This window comes from Agelaius tricolor, unplaced genomic scaffold (assembly GCF_023055355.1).
Source record: "Agelaius tricolor isolate 1412-34295 unplaced genomic scaffold, bAgeTri1.0.p SCAF_2, whole genome shotgun sequence".
Classification (NCBI taxonomy): Eukaryota; Metazoa; Chordata; class Aves; order Passeriformes; family Icteridae; genus Agelaius; species Agelaius tricolor.
Genome location: NW_027269262.1, coordinates 29,869,118 through 29,888,086, shown reverse-complemented (window position 1 = coordinate 29,888,086; position 18,969 = coordinate 29,869,118). Strand labels below are relative to the sequence as shown.

General features: G+C 38.3%; 1 protein-coding gene across 6 annotated transcripts in view; it reads left to right on the top strand.

Moving 5' to 3' along the window:
• Nucleotides 1-18,969, top strand: part of EPB41L4B (erythrocyte membrane protein band 4.1 like 4B) — a 194,265-nt gene that overhangs the window by 146,485 nt on the left and 28,811 nt on the right. For all 6 annotated transcript variants that reach the window (XM_071455149.1, XM_071455126.1, XM_071455107.1 and 3 more), the window contains 4 exons: nt 1,375-1,442; nt 14,313-14,417; nt 17,270-17,408; nt 17,851-17,928. In XM_071455149.1, coding sequence (XP_071311250.1) covers nt 1,375-1,442; nt 14,313-14,417; nt 17,270-17,408; nt 17,851-17,928 — 390 coding nt within the window. The remainder of the gene's footprint in view (nt 1-1,374; nt 1,443-14,312; nt 14,418-17,269; nt 17,409-17,850; nt 17,929-18,969) is intronic.

Genomic DNA, 18,969 nt, shown 5'->3' with positions numbered 1-18,969 from the left:
CATCACTTCAGCTAGTGCCTGGGCCGGAGGAGAAGAACCCAGAACAGAGTTCACTTTCTGTCAGGTTCCCAGTGGTTCCAGTTTAATTGCCCATACAGTTAATTGTGTGTACACAATTAAGCTGGAGCAGTCCCTTCCCACCATGGCTGATGATCTGGTAAATAATGATCTGGGAAGTGGCAGTGAGGGTTCTGTTCCCTCTAGCATAAGGGGAAAACAAACCAACACTTGGGTGATTTCCCCAAGCACTGAGTATCCCTACTGATATTTTTATTTTAGTTCATCGCTAAGGTATAGAAGAAACTAAGATTTGATTTTGTTTCCTTTTCTTATGAGAACCCACAAACAAAATATTTCAATTTTTATTGAATGGAAGGTCTTATGTAACATTACAATATTTTTATGTGTCTGTAAAATCCTTTGATTTGGATTTGATGGATTTGAAGAAATCTGTTTCATCCTATTTTAAGAGGATTAGACTGACACATTTAATTTAATTTGATCTGGACCTACGGCCTCAAATTACTGTGGTTCAGATACTGAACACTGAAAAACCACTCTGTTGTGGGACTATTTCAGTCCCCCTCTGTTCACATAGCAGGGTGAAAATGTCACAGTCTGAGAAGTCCCTGACTGATGGGGAGGAGTATTTGGAAATACTCTTGTCTCTGTAGTCAGTATTTTCTGTAGTGGGGGGCAGTGTTGTCCTCACCCTGGCATTTACACATGGATTGGGAATACTGCATCTCATATGAAGAGTATATCAACACCTGCCCAGATTGGGCATTTCCTAGGTAATAAAGGAATTTCCATGGGGGATATTTTGCAATACTAGTATTTTCAAATCGAGAGAAAACTGTCATATGAGAGACAGGACTCTGTAATTTAGCAGAGAGCAGTAGTGAGTGAGATTTTCTGTGAATTGTGCATACAGTGTGAATATATGTAGGGAATCACATTTTTCAGTTAGATTTTCAAAAACTGAATGAAAAGTTGGCATCATTATTTCAGAATAAATATTTATTCTACTCCAATTGAAAGGACAGCTCAATTACAGTATGTTTGTCTGTGTAGACTTTGTATGATTTCTGCTCAAGTGCTTTCTGGTGGAGCCATAAATGTCAGTGTTCCTTTCTTTCTCCTCCAGTACCAATCTCTCTCTCCCTTATACTATTGCCCATTGTACATTGTTGCTCATCACAGTGAATCTCAGCTGTAGGTGATGAAAACATCATGTGTTTCTCATCTGGACAGAGTAGGCATTTTGGGTGCTGCAGTTTTCTGAGCTGCTTACAGGAATATTTTTTTAATAAACAGTTGTATTATCCTAAGTGCATGGATGTTGTACTAAACTTTGGCTCCTTCTTTTAACAGGCTGTGAAAGAAGAGACCTCTTTTGTAAATCCCAGTAAGACCTCCAGTCTGCAGGATCCTAATGTAAGGTCTGTTGCTTCTTGTCTGTAGGGGAAGCAAAAAATTAATATATGATGTAATGAGGCATTTTACAAACATTATTTCAACTTGTTGTTACAGTTCAATTTGCTCATCTCCAGGTTGCTGTGTAAAGTTCACCATGCAATGACCTGAGGAGAAGGTGGCTGTCAGAACAGTGCTTATTTTATACATATATATCAGAGATAGTTTAAGAATTGATAAAATCTCAGCTTTAAAGATCAGGCTAAGTGTATCTATTTCAATAAATGACAAAACAGTTTTCATAACTTTTCTATCAGAAAAATGCTAGGTGTCCAAACTGGAATATCCCTGTGTCTGCATTTTCCTGATTTGTGCAAGGTCTTTTCTTCACAGAAGAAGAGGCATTTGGTATACAGTCTTCAGAAAAATGGCTCATTTGCAGACAGTAGTAACTACTTTTGATTGTACTTCTGTTGATAGAGGATAATAGTCTTTCTTCATTGGAGTGGCCATTTGAAGAGGCATGTTAATTGTAAAGATGATTTGAGTGGCACAGTATGCTGTCTTCCAGCAGGTGATTAGAGAGGAGGTTACAGCAGGAGAATTTGGAAATCACCTGCCTCTATGTGTCTGGTAGTTCCATCACTTTGAACATCTGCAGTGTTGAAATCTGGGGGGAGAGTTTGAGGGAAAAATGTTGTGGATTTACAGCATGGCTGTTAATCAGCTAATTACACCAGTGTATCTGGTTTTTATATGTTCATGTATATGTAATACACATATGTACTGGAGCACTAGTCATCTCATGATTTTATTTTATAAATTTTAGGTGGTGATTCTTGCAACAGAAAACAGACAATCATCTTATAGAAAAATCTAGTTGAGGGGCGTAATGAATTTTATTTGAAAAATTAAGTCATTCTGAACTCAAAAATTAACACTTATAGTTGGGAAAATTTTGTCAATGTTTATTTCAAATTGTATTTTCCCTACAGTGTGATAAATCTTCACTAGCCTTCAAAAACCACCTCGTTCAGAAATTCCTTTCTGACCAGAATGGGCTAGCAGAGTTCCTGTGTTTGCTTAATGAAAGCAGCTACCTAGAGAAGAATGGTGGGCATGGTTGATGGTACTGAGGCAGGAGGAGACACAAGAGGCGATGCTGTTGCCTCCCATGGCAGCACCTGGATTGCTTGTAGTGCAGCTGTGATTACCAGTTTCCCAGTCTCTTATCTTGGGATACCCTGCAGAGCTGAAATGTCTCACCTGAGAGGCCATGATTTTCTCATTTGTTTGTCCAAGAGGCTGTAAAGTCTGTTTGATATTTAGATTCACCCATTTTTCTTCTGTGCTGTTGCTCTTCTTAGACCTGCACTAAACTTTCTTGAGAAATTATTTTCTTTCTTAAGAAAACTCATCACATACATTGCACAGTGACCTATTTCTTTGTTTAATTGAAATGGGTTTCCCATGCTGTCTCTGGCACAGCACTTTCTTTGTTTGCTGTCACTTCCAGAAGCAGTTCCAGAGGACCTAATTTGAATATCCCTGTGTGACTGGGATTGTGGCTACAGACTTGTTTTCCTTAATCACTTCTGCTCAACTTCTGCATAACATCTGTAGAAAAGCCTTTTTACTCCACATTTTGGAATAGGTTCTCTCCTGCTGCATCATGTTGAACTGTAAATGTGTGGTGTGCTTTGTAAAGTGCTTTTTAGTAAAGTGCTATTCAGCATGAGGTAAGGTTGGTAACCTGGCTGCAAAGCAAATTTCACTGTTTTCTTTCACACACATCCAAGCTTATAAAATTGTAAAAGTCTCATTGGAGTTCTTGGTATGCAGCATTCTGGTGTATATTTTTCTAATATTTATTTTTATCTGTGATATGTCAAGCATCATTTCCTCTACAGTGAGTTGTACCAAATGAAATGGTATTCTTTTATTGCTGTGTCCTGAAGGTGCACATATCCAAGTAATCAATGCTCAGGGATAGACCAGTTTTAAGGGATAGACCAATTTTAACAGCCTGCATTCAAAACTCAGAGAAAAATGCAAAATAAATCCAGTGTCTAACCATTTTCTTTCTCCTTCAAGCAGCTACCCTTTCTGCAGGGCTATATGCACCTCTGCAGCCAGCCAGCATGTGATCTATTTGCCAATAACATTCTCTATAACCTCTGTCTTGTGGAATTTGATGGACGTAAATGAGCCTTTGCTCTGCTAGGAATTGCCTCTGAGTAGAGCCAAGGGTTAGTTCATACTGGGAGACAAATTGTCTGGGAGCTTTTCTCTTCTCTTTAGCAGAGACAAGCAAAACAACCCTTGGTAAAAAATACCTTCCACATGGAATATATGTTTTTTCCCTGCAAGTGCTCATGCAGACATTTCTGTAAACAACGCCTCTGTGAATCTTTGAGGACTCTGTTTGCTGAAATATCTTGCTGGTTGAAACCAGTAGCTGTCACAGCTTTTTAACAATATTCCACTCTTTTCATGTGAGGGATTTATAGCAGGGACAATGACTTTGTCTATTTTTCACACTGATAACTGTACAAAACACTACAAAATTCTTTGTTTTTTCCAGACCCAAGACACGGGGAAATTCATTCAGGCTTTCTAGTAAGCATACATATGCAGTTTTGAGCAGTAACTGAAGCATGAATTGTTTGTATTAATAGGGAACTAGAGGGTGACAGAGGACAGCAGTAGTGCTTGTTTGATTAAAAAATTGTGCTCTCTTTGCTACCATTTTGTCTGCTCCTCCATTGCCATTCTGAATATTATACTTTTAATGAATTAACTGCTTGGATATGGCCTGTAATCTCCCATAGCAATTATTTTAGCATCTGCCATGACAGACTCAATTTGGCTAACAATTGCTATAGCTCTTTGTAGAATTAGTTCTGGTTCAACTAGTAATTACTCATATGTCTGTGTGGTATAGCCACTTTTCCTGCAAGTCAGTCTCCAGTAATTTTCTTGGGCACGGCCTCAGGATAATGTTGTACTATGCAAAGTTGTCATGTATCAGGCAGTTTATCCACCTGTTTTCTGTGTCTTCTGGCAAACTCTGAACACTTCTTTATGTAAGTAATTTTAAGTATGAGGAAGGGGCAATCAGAGCTGAAGCTGAAATAGCACTAACTTTGCAGCTTTCAGGAGGGGAAGCCTTGTTAAATTTTCTCTGTCATTTGGTGCAGAGGCTGGAATTGCAAGGTTGTCTCCTGATCTTGCAGTTAATAGGTAACCTGTACACACCAGATTAGGATGCAGGAGGATATGGGATCACAGCAGACTGCAGTCCTCTCTCACTCCCTGCTTCTGGAGAGCAGTCCTACATTTTTCTGTAGGTTTTCCTCCTCTGGATAGAATTTTTTTTTTCCTCCCAGACTGTTTCAAGTGCTGGTTCCAACATTAAATGATGAAAGAGCGGGTGACTCAGTAACTGAATACATGCTGCAGCATTCTAGTTTACATCCTCTTTAATCCTCAATTACACTCTGGATTGGGACATAGTTGTACATTCCCCTTGGTTACCCTACTGCTTTGCAGATAACCTGTAACAGAGCTGCAGATCTGGACACTGGCTACAGGGAAGTTGGATGGTTGCCTCAGCTGGATCCATCTGGGCTGCATGTGACAGAGTTCTCACCTGAACAAAGTCAAATGAGAGCAGCTAACAGGAGGGGAATTTCTCTAGCAGGAATAAATTAAATAGGAGAGCCATGAGTTACCTTGGTAAGATACAGGAGTCCTCTGAAGAAGAGTCAAACCTTTCTTTATTACAACTCTGTTGTAACAGATCTGAAAGCACACACATTTTCTTCAACACCAAAGTAATATGTACTCTATAACTATATACTGGTCACTATACAGCTGGGCTGTATGCATTTTGGACAAGGCAGAAGAGAACACTGGTTTTTGGAAGAAATACCTGGGAAAAAAAAAAAGTGTTATTTATGTATTTGCTTACTTTTTTTTACTCTTTTGTTTTTCTTTTTTTTTTCTTTTTATACTGCCTGTGTTGAATCAAGAAGAGCTACAGTTAGTTTGCAGTCACCACTTCACATGGTGAGGCATGCTTTGTTAAGGCATGTAGTAAAAATGTGTTTGTGTCAACACTGGGTTAGTTTGGAATTTGTTAGGGCGGTCATTTTGCTAGGATTTTTAATAGTGCTTCTTTTGGGATCTAGACCCCAAGTGTACAAGGGAAGAAGTGATCACATCCATCCTTTTCAAGGCCAACAAGAGGAATTCATCTTACAATAGAGCTAGAAAAGCCTTTCTAACAGATTACTTTCTTCTTTAGTATTATAAAAGGACCTGTCATGGTAGCAAATGCTCCAGAAGGGATTATGAGGAAGCAGCAGAGGAATTTTCCCATCTGTTAGAGAATTCCTGACACTCAGGTATCTGTCTCTGTGTCCAGATGGAACTGTTGAGGGAGAAGTGTTTTGGGAGAATTTTCTGATTAGATATCTAATTTAATTCATGTTTGAGATTACTGAATGTTCTTATGGTTTTCTTAAGGCTCTCATCCCCTACCTCTACCAACTATTTTTTCTGTATTTGATTCTTTTAGCCTTGAGAGATCAGGGTTCCAGCTGTCTGCCAAAAACAATGAAGGAAGTATAGTGAAGGAAGTAAAGTGTTGTGCAAAAAAGGAAAATAAAAAATGTAGTCAGCAGCTTTCCTATCACCTCTGGTCACACTTTCCTCTTGATCAGAGGTATGTCCCACCTTCTGATTTGGGATGTGGAGGTTTCTGTCCTGCAGTGTATCAAGGGAATGGGAATTGCAAAGTCACCTTTTCACTTTTTTATAAACCTCACCCATTTCTCAGTAAGGGGATGGATGCTAGAAAGATAAACTCGTGAACTTTCTTTGCAGAAATGTATTACCTAATTTCCAGCCTGCTTAATTTATTAAATATAATAAGGAATATATGGCTAAGCACAGATCCCCATGAAAAGAATTTGTTTTCTTAGTCAAATCTTTGCCAGACAGAAGCACCAGCTGTACAATTTCCCCAGTGCCTATATATTAATTTCTCCTGAAAACTCTTTGAAGCATGTTTTCTTTCTGGCTAGGACCACCTGGATAATCATATAGCATGGATACCTGAGTACATGTGCATGTAGGTTCCCACATACACATTTGGACTGTATTTAAGATAAAGATCTGCACTTTTTCTTATTTTATTTTCTTCTTCCAACATGTCTGAATGCAAGTCCAGGTATAATTCTGCTGTACTGGCTTAAGGAATTCCAGAGTTAAGAATTACACCAAAATAGTTCAGATGCTAAGAATTGCTACGACTTAGGACAAAGCAAAATACCCTCTGTCTTTGGGCAAAGCCTGTTTGCCAAAGTAAATTTTCATCTTGGGATAAATCCAGCAGTAAAAATGTTGGTAAAAATGCCTGAAGTTAAACAAGTTGGGTAAGCAACTGAAGTAAAATTTGTAAGACAGGAATTACCTAGCAACAGGATTTGCTGATAATATACACTTTTCTTCATGTTCACGTGCTGCTCAGGAAAGCTTAGATATGATACGTTTGGTACATGTAAGCACTAATACCTTCTTCATCTCCTGCATGTTAGTCTTCATTTTACGAGGGCTCAAGGCAGGACTGTCACCAACTCTAGATCAAGTCAGCTATGGATTTGTCTATCTGAATTTTGAAAACCTCCAAACACAGGATGGAGATTAGACAGCCTCTTACTCAAAATAGTGATCAAAAGTGTAAATATAAGTTCAGTTGTCAGTCAGGAGCCCTCTTCAGCTGAAGCCCTCGAGTTGGTTGGTCAGTTATTACTGTTCTTGTTGCTGTTGCCATTTGCTGTCATGGACCATGTGGTACATTTATGCACTGCAATATTTATTTCCCTTAAAATATGCTTTTGGGTTACTGCCAGATTTGGCAGGCTTTATATCCCACATGGTTCAGGATTTGTCTGTGGATTTCTTTCTGTTTAGACCAACTGCTGCATCACCCTTTGTTGATCCTTGTTATCCAAATTATCTCATCTTTCATAGGATTGCAAATAGCAATATTCTTCTTATGTGGGAGTAGGTATAAGCACCAGCTGGTGCTTTGTGCATTCATTTATTCTAATTTTCTTTGTAAATCTTCCCATCCAAAACCAAATTACGCCATTACATTCAGACTAATTACATTAGGAGCTGCTCAACACGTAACGTAAAATTAAATGTTATCTCGTAGAGCTTGATGATGCTGCACAACAGAAAAGAGGGGTGGAAAACATTAAATTATATCAAGTTTACGGGGTGCAGATGAATCAGGAGAAGTAATCTCAGGCACTCTTCTGAATGCCTACTGCAGAGTAAGCTTGGCTCATACAGATTGTCAGAATGTGATCAACCTGCTGTGCCTTGTGCCTCTGGGGTGCACTGGGCTTTGAGTCTGGCTGCCTTTCAATTGATGGGAAAATGTCCAACACCTTTTGTGCCCAAAGTGATACTTCTAAAATATAACTTCCATGTATCATCAAGGAAGGAGTGTCTCTCAAAGTAATGTCTGCACTCTTGTGCTTTTGCCTCTCCATTCTCACCTGTACAAACTATATTAACATTTAAATTGTCATCTTTTGCTCTCTGAGCTAACGTCCTGCTGACATACCTCAGTCTGAACCTGAACCATGTTTTACAGAGAACTCTGGCTCAAAATATGACTGTATAAGCAAGGTGCAAAGCGTATTGATGTTTGCCTAATGTGTACACAATTTAATGTGAAACTAGCATCCCAGTATCTGTTTTTATAAATATACTTCCAGTGAAGTTCAGGGTAGCTTTTATGTGACCTGATACCTCACCTGCATGATTATGGGCAGCTTGTTTCCCCAAGTTGAAGACTTCAGTTCCCTGGAAAAGTAGTTATATCCAAAAGAACTTTCAGGAAGCTGATCAAGAATTATGTGCTTAGTCTCACCTGGCATGAACTTCAGTGAATTCAAGCAGGCTGCTTTTTCTTAAACTCAGAATGGAGTTACCTCTGTGAGGCAGAGTCTGAAATATTGCATTTAAATATCTCCTTTTAAATATATTGTGAATTATTCTAGGTAAACTAAAATAATTATCTCTGTTGGCTTCTTCCTAAAAAATTTGAATTGCTTTTAAAAAACTTCTTTCTCATTCAGTCTTTACTTTAAAAAACTGATTGTAAAGAATCAGTCTCCAACTGAAAAATTTCAACCAACATTTCCAAAAATAAGCAAATATCTAAATACACATCATCCTGGCCTCAGTCCAGGGACAGATTAATGGATCTACTGCTCTAGCTTTTTGTAAGAACCTCACACAGTAATTTCTGCATCAAAGTCATAACTTCAAGCTGAACTCTTGAATAGCCTTTGCATGCCAGTCTGCATTAAAGATTGCAGATAGCACATCTGTGTATGTTCTTTGACTTCATTCTGAGTCTTAAAGACCTCTTTGACCTGCTGCCTGAAGCCAAATGCTGATGAATTGTTTGTAATTGTATTCTTAACCTCCATACTACAGAGAAAGGAGCAGTACTCAGACCTTTCAGATGAGAATAAGCTAATGAAATACCCCACTTGAGGTGCATTTCTTTGGCTTAGTCCTCTGCCCCCTAAACTGTGCCTAGTCTCCTTGGAAAGCACAGAATTCATTATGGCTGTCCTGGTTGCTGTGAGTAGGGGTAGGATTTGTAGCTCAGTTTGACCTTAGATACCAGATGTTGACCTCCTACATTACCCTGAGCTGTGAGAGAAGAGCAGCTCCTGTATGATCATTATCTATCTGTTGGACCACAGGGGCACTGTACTTTTGTCTAGACTGCACATAATTTTCATTGCAAGGGCAGTGGAGGGCACAGAAAATTTTTCCTTTACAAGAAGCAGAACTCAATTTGTGTGTAAGAAAAGCACATAATCTGTAGCAAGGATCTTTTTTGTACATCTGCAATCTATAGGGAGGGGGGTATGGGAGATAAAAAGAAGAAAAAAATTTATTCAGAAAATTTGATACGGGCAGTCGCTTTAAAATGTCCAAGCAATGTTTTGAAGAGCTAACCTGTCTTCTGAGAAAAGGTACCTTATCAAAGGGAAAAAGAACATATTGTTTCTTAACTTCAGATGACCTTTGGAAGAGAAATGTGTGAAATACTAAGAGTACAGGCTTAGGAAAGATTTGAGTGTTTGTCTGTGTTTGCTTAGCTTGTTAGGCTATGTCTTTGATATACAAGAGAATGCATCTATCAAGTATTTTTCCTTTTCCTTCCTTTCTTTCTTGCTTATCCTTCCCAAGTTTTCACTATCATGTTCCCACTCAAAAGGAATTCTGCAGCCAAAATCAGCCTCTGAGGTTTTTTTTTTTCCTTTTCCATGAGTCAGCATCTGAAAGCAGGTTAACTTTCATGCAGCTGGCTGTATCCTTGTAATCATGGGGCTTTTATCCTCTATCTCTTGGCATCAGTTTGGGAAGACACAGGGAGAGGTATTGTTCCAGATGACAAATTAGACACAAAGAGAGAGAGAAGTAAAGAGGATAAAGCCTGTTAAAGAGAAGTGCAGGAAGTGTGTTCCCCTAGCAGACTTTGGTAATTTTAAAATCCTGAACTGCATCCTCCAAGGCAAGAGAAGTTAATTAATGCCATTCAGTTTATGACATGGACAATCATTTTATCCCACATAGCCCAATTGCCACGTTTCAAACAAGCATGGAGGTCTGTCCAGAGCCTCCCAAGCAGGGGACAAGGAAGCCATGGCACACAAATGGGTGGTGCAGGAGCAGTGCAGCCTCAGCCTTGCAATCAGAGCCAAGGTGAGGTGGGACACCCTGAGTCCCTCAGCATGAGCACATGCATTCCACCCCCAAGGAAGGTTAAGGTAAACCAGCATACATCTGTGGTCACTCGAAATGTTCCACAGGGTAATTTTTTTTTGTGAGTAGTTTTGGTTTCAGTCGCCTCCTTGGCTGCTAGTCTGAGAATAAAACAGGTTCCTTGGGTTTGGGGGATCTCTCTCTGGGTCATGTTTGTTTTGCTGTGCAGGCTGGTGGAACAGGCTGAAGCTAGTTCAGAAGAGTGTGCTGGCTGTGGCTCAGGAGGGTGCTGGAGCTCTCAGTGCACAGGCAGTTTCTGATGACCTGCCACTGCATGCTGACATTCGTGGTTGTTATTGTCATTCTCACCAGGAAGCGACAGATTTTTATGTAAGGTGCCAGGTCATTAAGTAACTCTCTCTTGGTTCAGTACCTTCATTTGTATGCAGTAGTGGTTGGATACTGTTACAGGAAAAAGGTTTATGAATTAATGACATTGAAAAAGACCCTTCTAAAGGAACTGTAATACACTGTACATTTTATTTTTCATTTTAATTCTGAGTCCCACTGATCCTTTAACACTTTCCTCCTATACTTTTCCTCAAGCTGTATACTTTGTACAGGACTACTGTGATTTATATAGCTGTGTAATTTTTATAGGACTACAAACTTTAAATGGTGTTATCTGCACCTAATCACTCTATTTAAATAATTGAAATAATTACAAGGCTTCTCTTCAAAAATCATATCTTTCCATATAAGAATTCTGGCTGTAGAAATCAAAGGATAGTAACAGAAGTTATTCTGCTACTTTTTCTGGAATATCAGTAAGATTTTTTTTATGAGTTTCTATGATATTAAAAACCTACCATTTTTAAAAGACAGATTGGGCACTGGGTTGATCAAGCTGAGCACTTCTTGCATCTAGTTGCTGTTGAGAGAGTAGCAACAGTTTTGAGCAGGTTCAGACTGAGGAAGAGTGTTTGAAGATGGAACAGGAGCTGTCATGGAATTTTTAGCCTGGTGTGGAAAGAGGTAACCTAGCAAGGTTTTAATGAGGGCAAAATTCCAGCTCTGCCGTTTGTAGGACTAGTCTAACATTTCATCTTGTGCTAAGGGCCTCTTTGGGTAGAAGCATTGCCACAGCTCCTTTTCATTTGGGGGTAATTTCAGTTTATATCCTAGCTAACCTGCAGTTTCTCAAAATGTGCAATAAATGGTGCTTGTCTCTTCCCCAGAGGCCTGAGAAATATTAGGGGAAAGGTACTTACTGCCACCAGCCTCTAACAAAACTTATGGCAAAATTTTATCATAATGGGAAAGAAGATTTTCTTTTAAAATGGTATTGATTTTGCAGGATAAATGAGTGGAATACTTTACTGGTGTAGTACAAAACATAAGTTTATCTGAGCAATTACAATGGCTGAAAAAGGAGTAGGTGTGTCTAATATTTACTTGAACTTTTTTTTTCTACTTGAAAATCTGCAGCATTCAAAGGAAAATAATAAGTTTTTCATCTTTCTATTGGATTAGAGAGTAGGCGCTGTTTGTATCTCAAACATTTTATTTACAGTTGAGTGAAATTTTTCATGTTAAACATTTTTTTCAGCATTAATTCAGACTTAGAATTTAAAAATTTTTCATACATATAAGTGAGTTTTATAACTTGCTTTGAAATCATTGCAAACTGCTTTAGTTACAAAATTGCACTACATCTTTTCAAACAAAAATTTGATTGTGACAATTGAGATAACTGCTTCAAAAGCCCCACCTCTTCTTTTATTTTTTTTTTAAATTACAAACCACAGTATTCCAAAGGAGATACACAGGCTTTGTAAAATGAAACATAATAAAAGAGCTGAAATTATCACTTCAAATCTTCCTTTGTGTGAAAGTATCTGACTGACTTACATCACAGGTTATAATGTTGTCCTGAGAAATTTGAAGCACCCATGAACTGGAAATAGATTTGTAACCAGCTTTCCTATTCTACACTTTGCTGTTTCTTGAACCCCTTCATAGTATTAGTTCATCACTTGATATCATTTTGAGGAAATGTTATTCAACTCATGTAGTTTATACCACTCTGTTTCCACTCTCTTTGAGTTGGTGAAAAGCTTTAAAAATTGTAAGGTATCCTCTTACAAAATTATTGGAAAGTTGTGAGGACCATTCATACAGAGCAAGAATGTCAGCCAATATATTTGAGCTGAAAATAATTACAGTCATTTACACACCTTCAGAATGTGATTTTCTGTTGTTTAATTGTCATAACATATTTATCCTGCTTATGTCAGACTTCAATTGGAAATCACTTTGGGTAAATAGAACAAGTAATTTTTTTCAGTAGCCAAAAGATAATTTTGTTTCAGGAAAAGAAGAGCTAGTGTTTTCTTCCAATCTGAAGTCTGACTTGATCGAAACGAACTTGGGAGCTTCCATAATGAGGTTGATTCACATATTTTCACATCAGATATATTGAATTCAAGACTAAAACAGATGATTTGGGCTTTTTTCCCCCCCTTTGCTTATCTTTCCCTTATTTGCCAGCCTAATAGCCTAACAAACTCAGCAAAAGGCCTTCAGATCTGGCTGGCTTGTTCTGCATTAATATCATTGAGAAATCTGTGATAAAAATGACTGACACTGAAATTTGAACAGGGGAAATGAAATATGTCTGATATTGATATCTTACTGCTATCTATACCAACTTCTTGAAATTAATGGGAAAAAATAGCAGGTAAATAATTGACAAAAGTTGTTTTATGAGAAGTGGAACTAGTAATCAGGTTTATTATGTATTTATTCCCTTTGTACTTTACTATTTTCCACTGGTCCATCTTATGCTCTGTGACCTCTCCAAAGACTAAGAAATATTTAGGAAAACTGAATATATAACCTGAAGGCTGTGCCATCTCAGTAGGTTCTGTTATAGCTCAATATCAGATTCAGAAGTTATCAAAGAGAGTTAGCAAAGCTTAAAACACACAGGGGCATCAGAGGGATCTGCAATAGTGAAAATTAAACATGCGTGTCTTATTAAGGCTTTAGAAGGCTAATACAATGTAAGTAGACTAGAAAAACGTTTGCCATTTGTGAAATGTACCTCAGTGCATGTGCAGTCCCAATAGCAATCAGTAGGGCTGCTCAAGTTAATAATTTAGAATCTGACTTCAGATTAGATGGCAGAATACCATTTCACAAATTTTTAATCCAGACTTTCAAATGATTTTTTTTTTAATGTTTGGCATATTTATTATGTTTATAGTACATATATAGTGTATTTAATCATAACCTGTTGCTTCAAGTAAAAGCAGTATTTAAGATGTTTCATGTGTCTTCATGCCCCTCAAGCTCATGGTTGAAGTGGTTTCCTCCCAAGGTCATGAGGATCTTTTATTTAGTATTTATGATTTTTTTATTGAAGCCTGAGTTAATTCTACTGATATATGGTTAAGGAGAAGCTTCTTTCATGTGGACCTCCTCATTGCCATAGCTTTCCTTTGCTGGAGCTCTGCAGATGTGTTTCACACTAATGAGCATCTGAAACACGTCTGAGTTTTGCTTTTTTCTAGCAAGCTGGAAAAAATTTGATCATTTTTCTTGGATCATATCCATTAGTTCATTTCCCTTGAGCTGCTCTTTCAACTGTGGAAGGATAATGTTTAATTTCAAATAAAAATATTTTAAGCAGAACAGGTTTCACAATTCATAAAATAGTTTTTGTTAAACATATGTTTTGTAAAAATATTTCTGACGTGACTGAACTGCTGGTCTGTTATTAAAATGTGATATTTTGGAAACAGTGACATTTCCACATGGTCTTTCACATAGGCTCTGTGTTTGTAACCAGTGGCTGCTTCTATAAATGGTATACCCAGCACAGGGGGGTGACTTCACACATCCTTTTCTGTACACACACACACACACACTGGCCAGTGAACTATAAATGGAACAAAAGGATGAACTCCAACGGGCACTAGCCACTTTGCAAGATAAGTAAGTGTTGATGAGCTAGAACTTTGGTGATATGCCTGAAGTAGTTTAAATAGAGCCTGTATGACATATGTTTTTCTTGCTATTTTTAGAAGTCCAGCTCCAGTGAGACCTGAAACTACACCAACAACTGTCCCTACAGAAAAGCAGGAGGTTAAAGCTCCCCGTGTGAGGAAGTTAACGAGGCAGTACAGTTTGTGAGTAACATACAGCATTATCTTTGTGGCTTTGCCTACTACAGCTGAAAATGAAAGGGGATGCTAATTATTGCTCTAGCTGTGCCTTCTGAAAGGCATGAGTGCAATTACATGATAATGATCTTATACCGATACCATTCCTTTCATCACTGAGAATCTTCATGCTTTTAATACAAAATGAATTTGCCTTTCCTATGCAGTGGCTAACCCTTTGAATTGCAGGCCATCCACCTTTTCCCAAGCTTATGGGTTAGGAATTAAAACCTCTTTACCATATGAAATGTCAAAGACCTGGTGTGAGCTGGAACAAGCTGCTCTGTTGGCTTCATTACAACCCCATTTTCAAAATGAGGAAAACATTCTTTAGTTGTTGGGGCATCAAGCTGTGCTGTGAGCCATTGCCTCTCAGAGAGTGCACCATCCCTCTCTGTGATTTGTCACATGAAGAAATTGCTGAGCCTGCTACAGCTACAGCCAGCAAAATCAAATTCTCTTAGTCCTGGAAAGAGGGATCTGTGCCTAGAGGGCTTTGGCATTCCATTTACACATAATTCATTCCACTTGAAAGTCTCTAGAGATATGAGGTACTGAGCAGAAGTGAAAGTCAATGTTGATTTGTCCTCCCATGAAAAGACAGACAAGGCCACCAGAAATTAAAGGTAAAAAGGAATAATGTCAGCATAAACTTATAAGTACAAGAATACCAATGCCATTATAAAGGAAAAAAATATGTATGCTTTCTGTGTGGAATGGCAACTGTTAGTCCATCCAGGATTTCAATATTCTAATGAGAGTAAATATATTTTTTGTCTCTTCAAAAGAATTCTAATAAATATCAATATGTTGGGGCTTTTTGTTTCACTGTTAAAAACGTTGTCTTTGTAATGATCTGCATTACCAAAACTGAAAAATTATTTAGGACAAGAAACAGAGGAACTAGTCAAATTGAAGTTAGGAGGAAAATGAGCTATTAGCCGAATTGGTATTTGTCCAAGAGGCCAAGACTGGCATGTGGAAACACGCAATCACTTTTTGATTGATGATGTTTTGATGAACAGTTTTGAACATGTCTTGCTCCCATGTGGATTTTTAGTTGTCCAGGATAAGGTGTGAGGAACAGCAGATGTACACATCTAACCACAGGTGCCACCTATACTGTGGCCATGTGTAGGGCAAAGGACTCTCTAGTGCAAAATATGGGCCCTTATTTTTTTTTTTCCTTTTGTAAACTCAAATTCTGTTCAATTTAAATTATCTTGTATCTGGAATGCAGATGTGGGAAATGTGAAGAAACAGCAAAGGATTATTGTGAAAGTAATACAGTGAAGGCCATTTCTCAGTCTTGCAGCTAGTGTGCTGATAGCTAGATGGCTGATAAATCAACCCTAACTCTTATTTTTCCACTTCCTTGTATACACCAGAGGAACTTGACTCAGAAAAAATGGGGAGGGTGCCAGTGAATTCCTGCTGAGAGTGGAGAGCAAGGACTGGGAAAATGTCATCTACATGTTTCTGAAAGAGAGATTAACTAGGTCAGCAGCTCAGCTCTGGGCTTGTTATATTAATAAAATGTCTATTCAACAGGTCCAAAAGATTTCACAATTTCTTTCCAGCACAAAACCTGTGTACTGTGCATTCAGTGTACTGAATTCTATCCTTAACCAGAAGGAATAAAAAATGAAGTTTGAAAAAGATAATATTAATTACCAAAATTTTACATCTTAATTAAAAAGCAATGCTAGGTAACCCAGCATAAAGTTGCATAACCTGTATGTCATGTAGTTTTGAAGGTTTTTGTGTTGTCCAGGCATGCTGCCTTCAAGTGGCATTAAATCAAGTGTAGTTCTGTTCTGGAAGTATCTGGCAAGGCAGATACATGCAGTCAAGCTGGCATGGCAGCCTTCTGTGCACTGAGTACCTAATTGGTAGTTAAAATTAGTGTGTTTTATGAGCAGAAGTAATTTTTCTCATTATTTTTCACTGTGCATTAAGCTGTCAATCTGTAGTCTTTTCACACATCATTCCCAGTAATAAGGCTTCCATAGGCCAAATTATGACTCTATTTACCTCCATCCAAGTGCAATTAACAACTGGAAGCATCCTAACTCAGGGCTGACTGATCCCAGTGATCTGTAGTCAATAGTTCTGCAAAAGTTCTGTAAAAGTAAATGAAGGTATGACATTCTTTATTGGCTTTCATTTAGTAGTGACAGTAGGTGAGATGGAAAGAGTTCAGCTTGATGGCCCAAAGCCCAGGGGAAGCATGCAGCCTCATCTTAAATAAAATGTTTTCTCTGTAAATGGAATAAATGGGACAGGAAAAGACACCCTCACAAGAATGTTTTTAAAGAGACCCTTTTTTGGAGTCAATCAAATTCCTTTAAATACAGTTTGAAAATAGAAGCATAGACTAGCTCCATAATGGATGTCAAACCTAGCATTGTCTGAAGCCAATGAAACAGTCAGATCCATGGATGGATGTCTCCATATCTGTTCTTATCAAGGCTGCCAGCCTCCACAGAAAAGAATAAACATTAAAGTGGAGTAATATCTAGTCACTCACGCATATATACATAATCCATAGAAACACTACTTGCACCTAATAACCATAAGACTTCCTTTTGCAGATGAGAAGTACCCAGCCAATCCATTTTTAAGGAATCTTTAAAGCTTAAAAAAAATCTAGTTTACTTGAAAAGGTAGCTGCTTTTTAGAGGGAAGGGTAAATGGAGCTTCACTTCAAAGCACTGCAGCAGACATACAGGTTACCAGTGCCTCCTCTGACACAAGTGCAGTTAAAAGTCCGGTGGCATTTTCTAATGAGAAAATCTGTCTGTTTTTATCAATGGCAGTGATGAAGATGACCTTCCTCCAGCACTGGCAGCAGCAGCAGCAGCATCAACACCTGTGTCTTCAGCATCTCCCGGGTCGCAGAAAACGTGCACGCCACAAACATCGGAAGGACAAGCACAGGTTTCACCTGGTGGCAAGGTAACACACAAAGGGATGAGCTCATGTCACTTGGGAGAGGGTTCAGGAAGGATAGGAGGGAGTTGGGAGTAAAAGGTTTTCCCTAGATGGAATAATTCTACATTTAAAAGCAGGTTTTTTTAATGCAGAGTTGTAGTGATTTGTTTAACTTGTTGTGTAAGGAAGTATTGAGAGCCTGCTCCAAGACCCAGATAAAATCCATAACAGTTTTTCCTCAGCATTAGTGGGCAGTGGATCAAGATTACTCACGTGGATTTTAAAGGTGTGTAATTATGTTTTTTACCTTTCCTGAGAAGCCACACCTGAAAAACATGGTGTGAAATTTAAAATCCATTTGGCAATCTGTGCTTTAAGGAATTAAAAACCCAACAAAAATAACAAACAAAATTACAGAAATGAAATGGTTCTTTATTCCAATGCTGGGTTTCTTTTTTGCCTTTAGAGTTCCACAGATGCTGGGAGTACATTTGCTTTGGAGCCAGGTGACCTCCTGATGGATTTCACAGAGGCCACACCAATGGTAAATAGTTTTAGTTTGTAACCAGGAAAATGTAGAAGTTTTCAATCATTTGTCTGCAGCTAAAACGTATGGGATACTATGCAGTGTGTTACAGAGTGCACAGGAATAAAGTAAATTTTCTTGATATTCAGTGATCCTGAGCCTCTGTCAAACTCAGCTCAGAATTTCTGAAAGTCAGTCCACACCAACAAGTGTTATGGCTGATCTTCTGAATGCATTTATTGTTGGATAACTACTTATTTCTCTCTCCTATCTTTACATATTGCTCCACTGGTTTCACAAGCTTCTTTTTCCCTTTATCACAAATTCCTAATGTAATCATAATTTTGCTTTTGGGAGTTGTCTGAAAAGTTACTTCTTTTTGCCACAATTTTGTTCAGAGCTTACCTAATAGCCAATCCCAAGACATGTACCTGCACTTTCATGTTTCATTGGCAGAGTTCTCTTCCTCACTTTAGACAAAATTGCCTAAAATGTGTTGATTATTAACTTCTTTTTTTGGAGCTATGTGATTTTTATTTTTGCTTAAAAGCCAGGGAGAGATGCTGGTCTGAAATCTAAATACCTCTTGATTTCAGTGATCTCAACTCTTTCATCGCAGATTCTCAGCAGATTTCTTGCATAATCATAATACAATCCTTAACTTCCTCCAAGTCATCCTGCATTGCAAAAAATTCTAATGCCAGATAGCTCCTCTGCTGTCCAAAGGCATTTTTTCTGTCTTCTAGAAACCAGGGTTAAAGTGTTTAAAAAGCATGACAAGGACAACATTACATTTTGGGCATAAATGTTTTTGTATTAAGGTAATTCTGTCCTGGGCATTGCTTTCACTTCATGGTTAGGTCCTAGTTTACAGTATTGGAAATGTGCTGTGGGGTTGTGCCTTTTGCTTCTGAGACAGTATTGTAGTTATCTGCAAATAACTGCTCATGTCTTGTTACCACTGGATGAGAGCTGTGGGGATCCACAAGACACAGGCAGACTGAAACCGAAACTACCAGGAGGGAGGTTATAGCAAGATAGGTATCGGTCTCTTCCCAA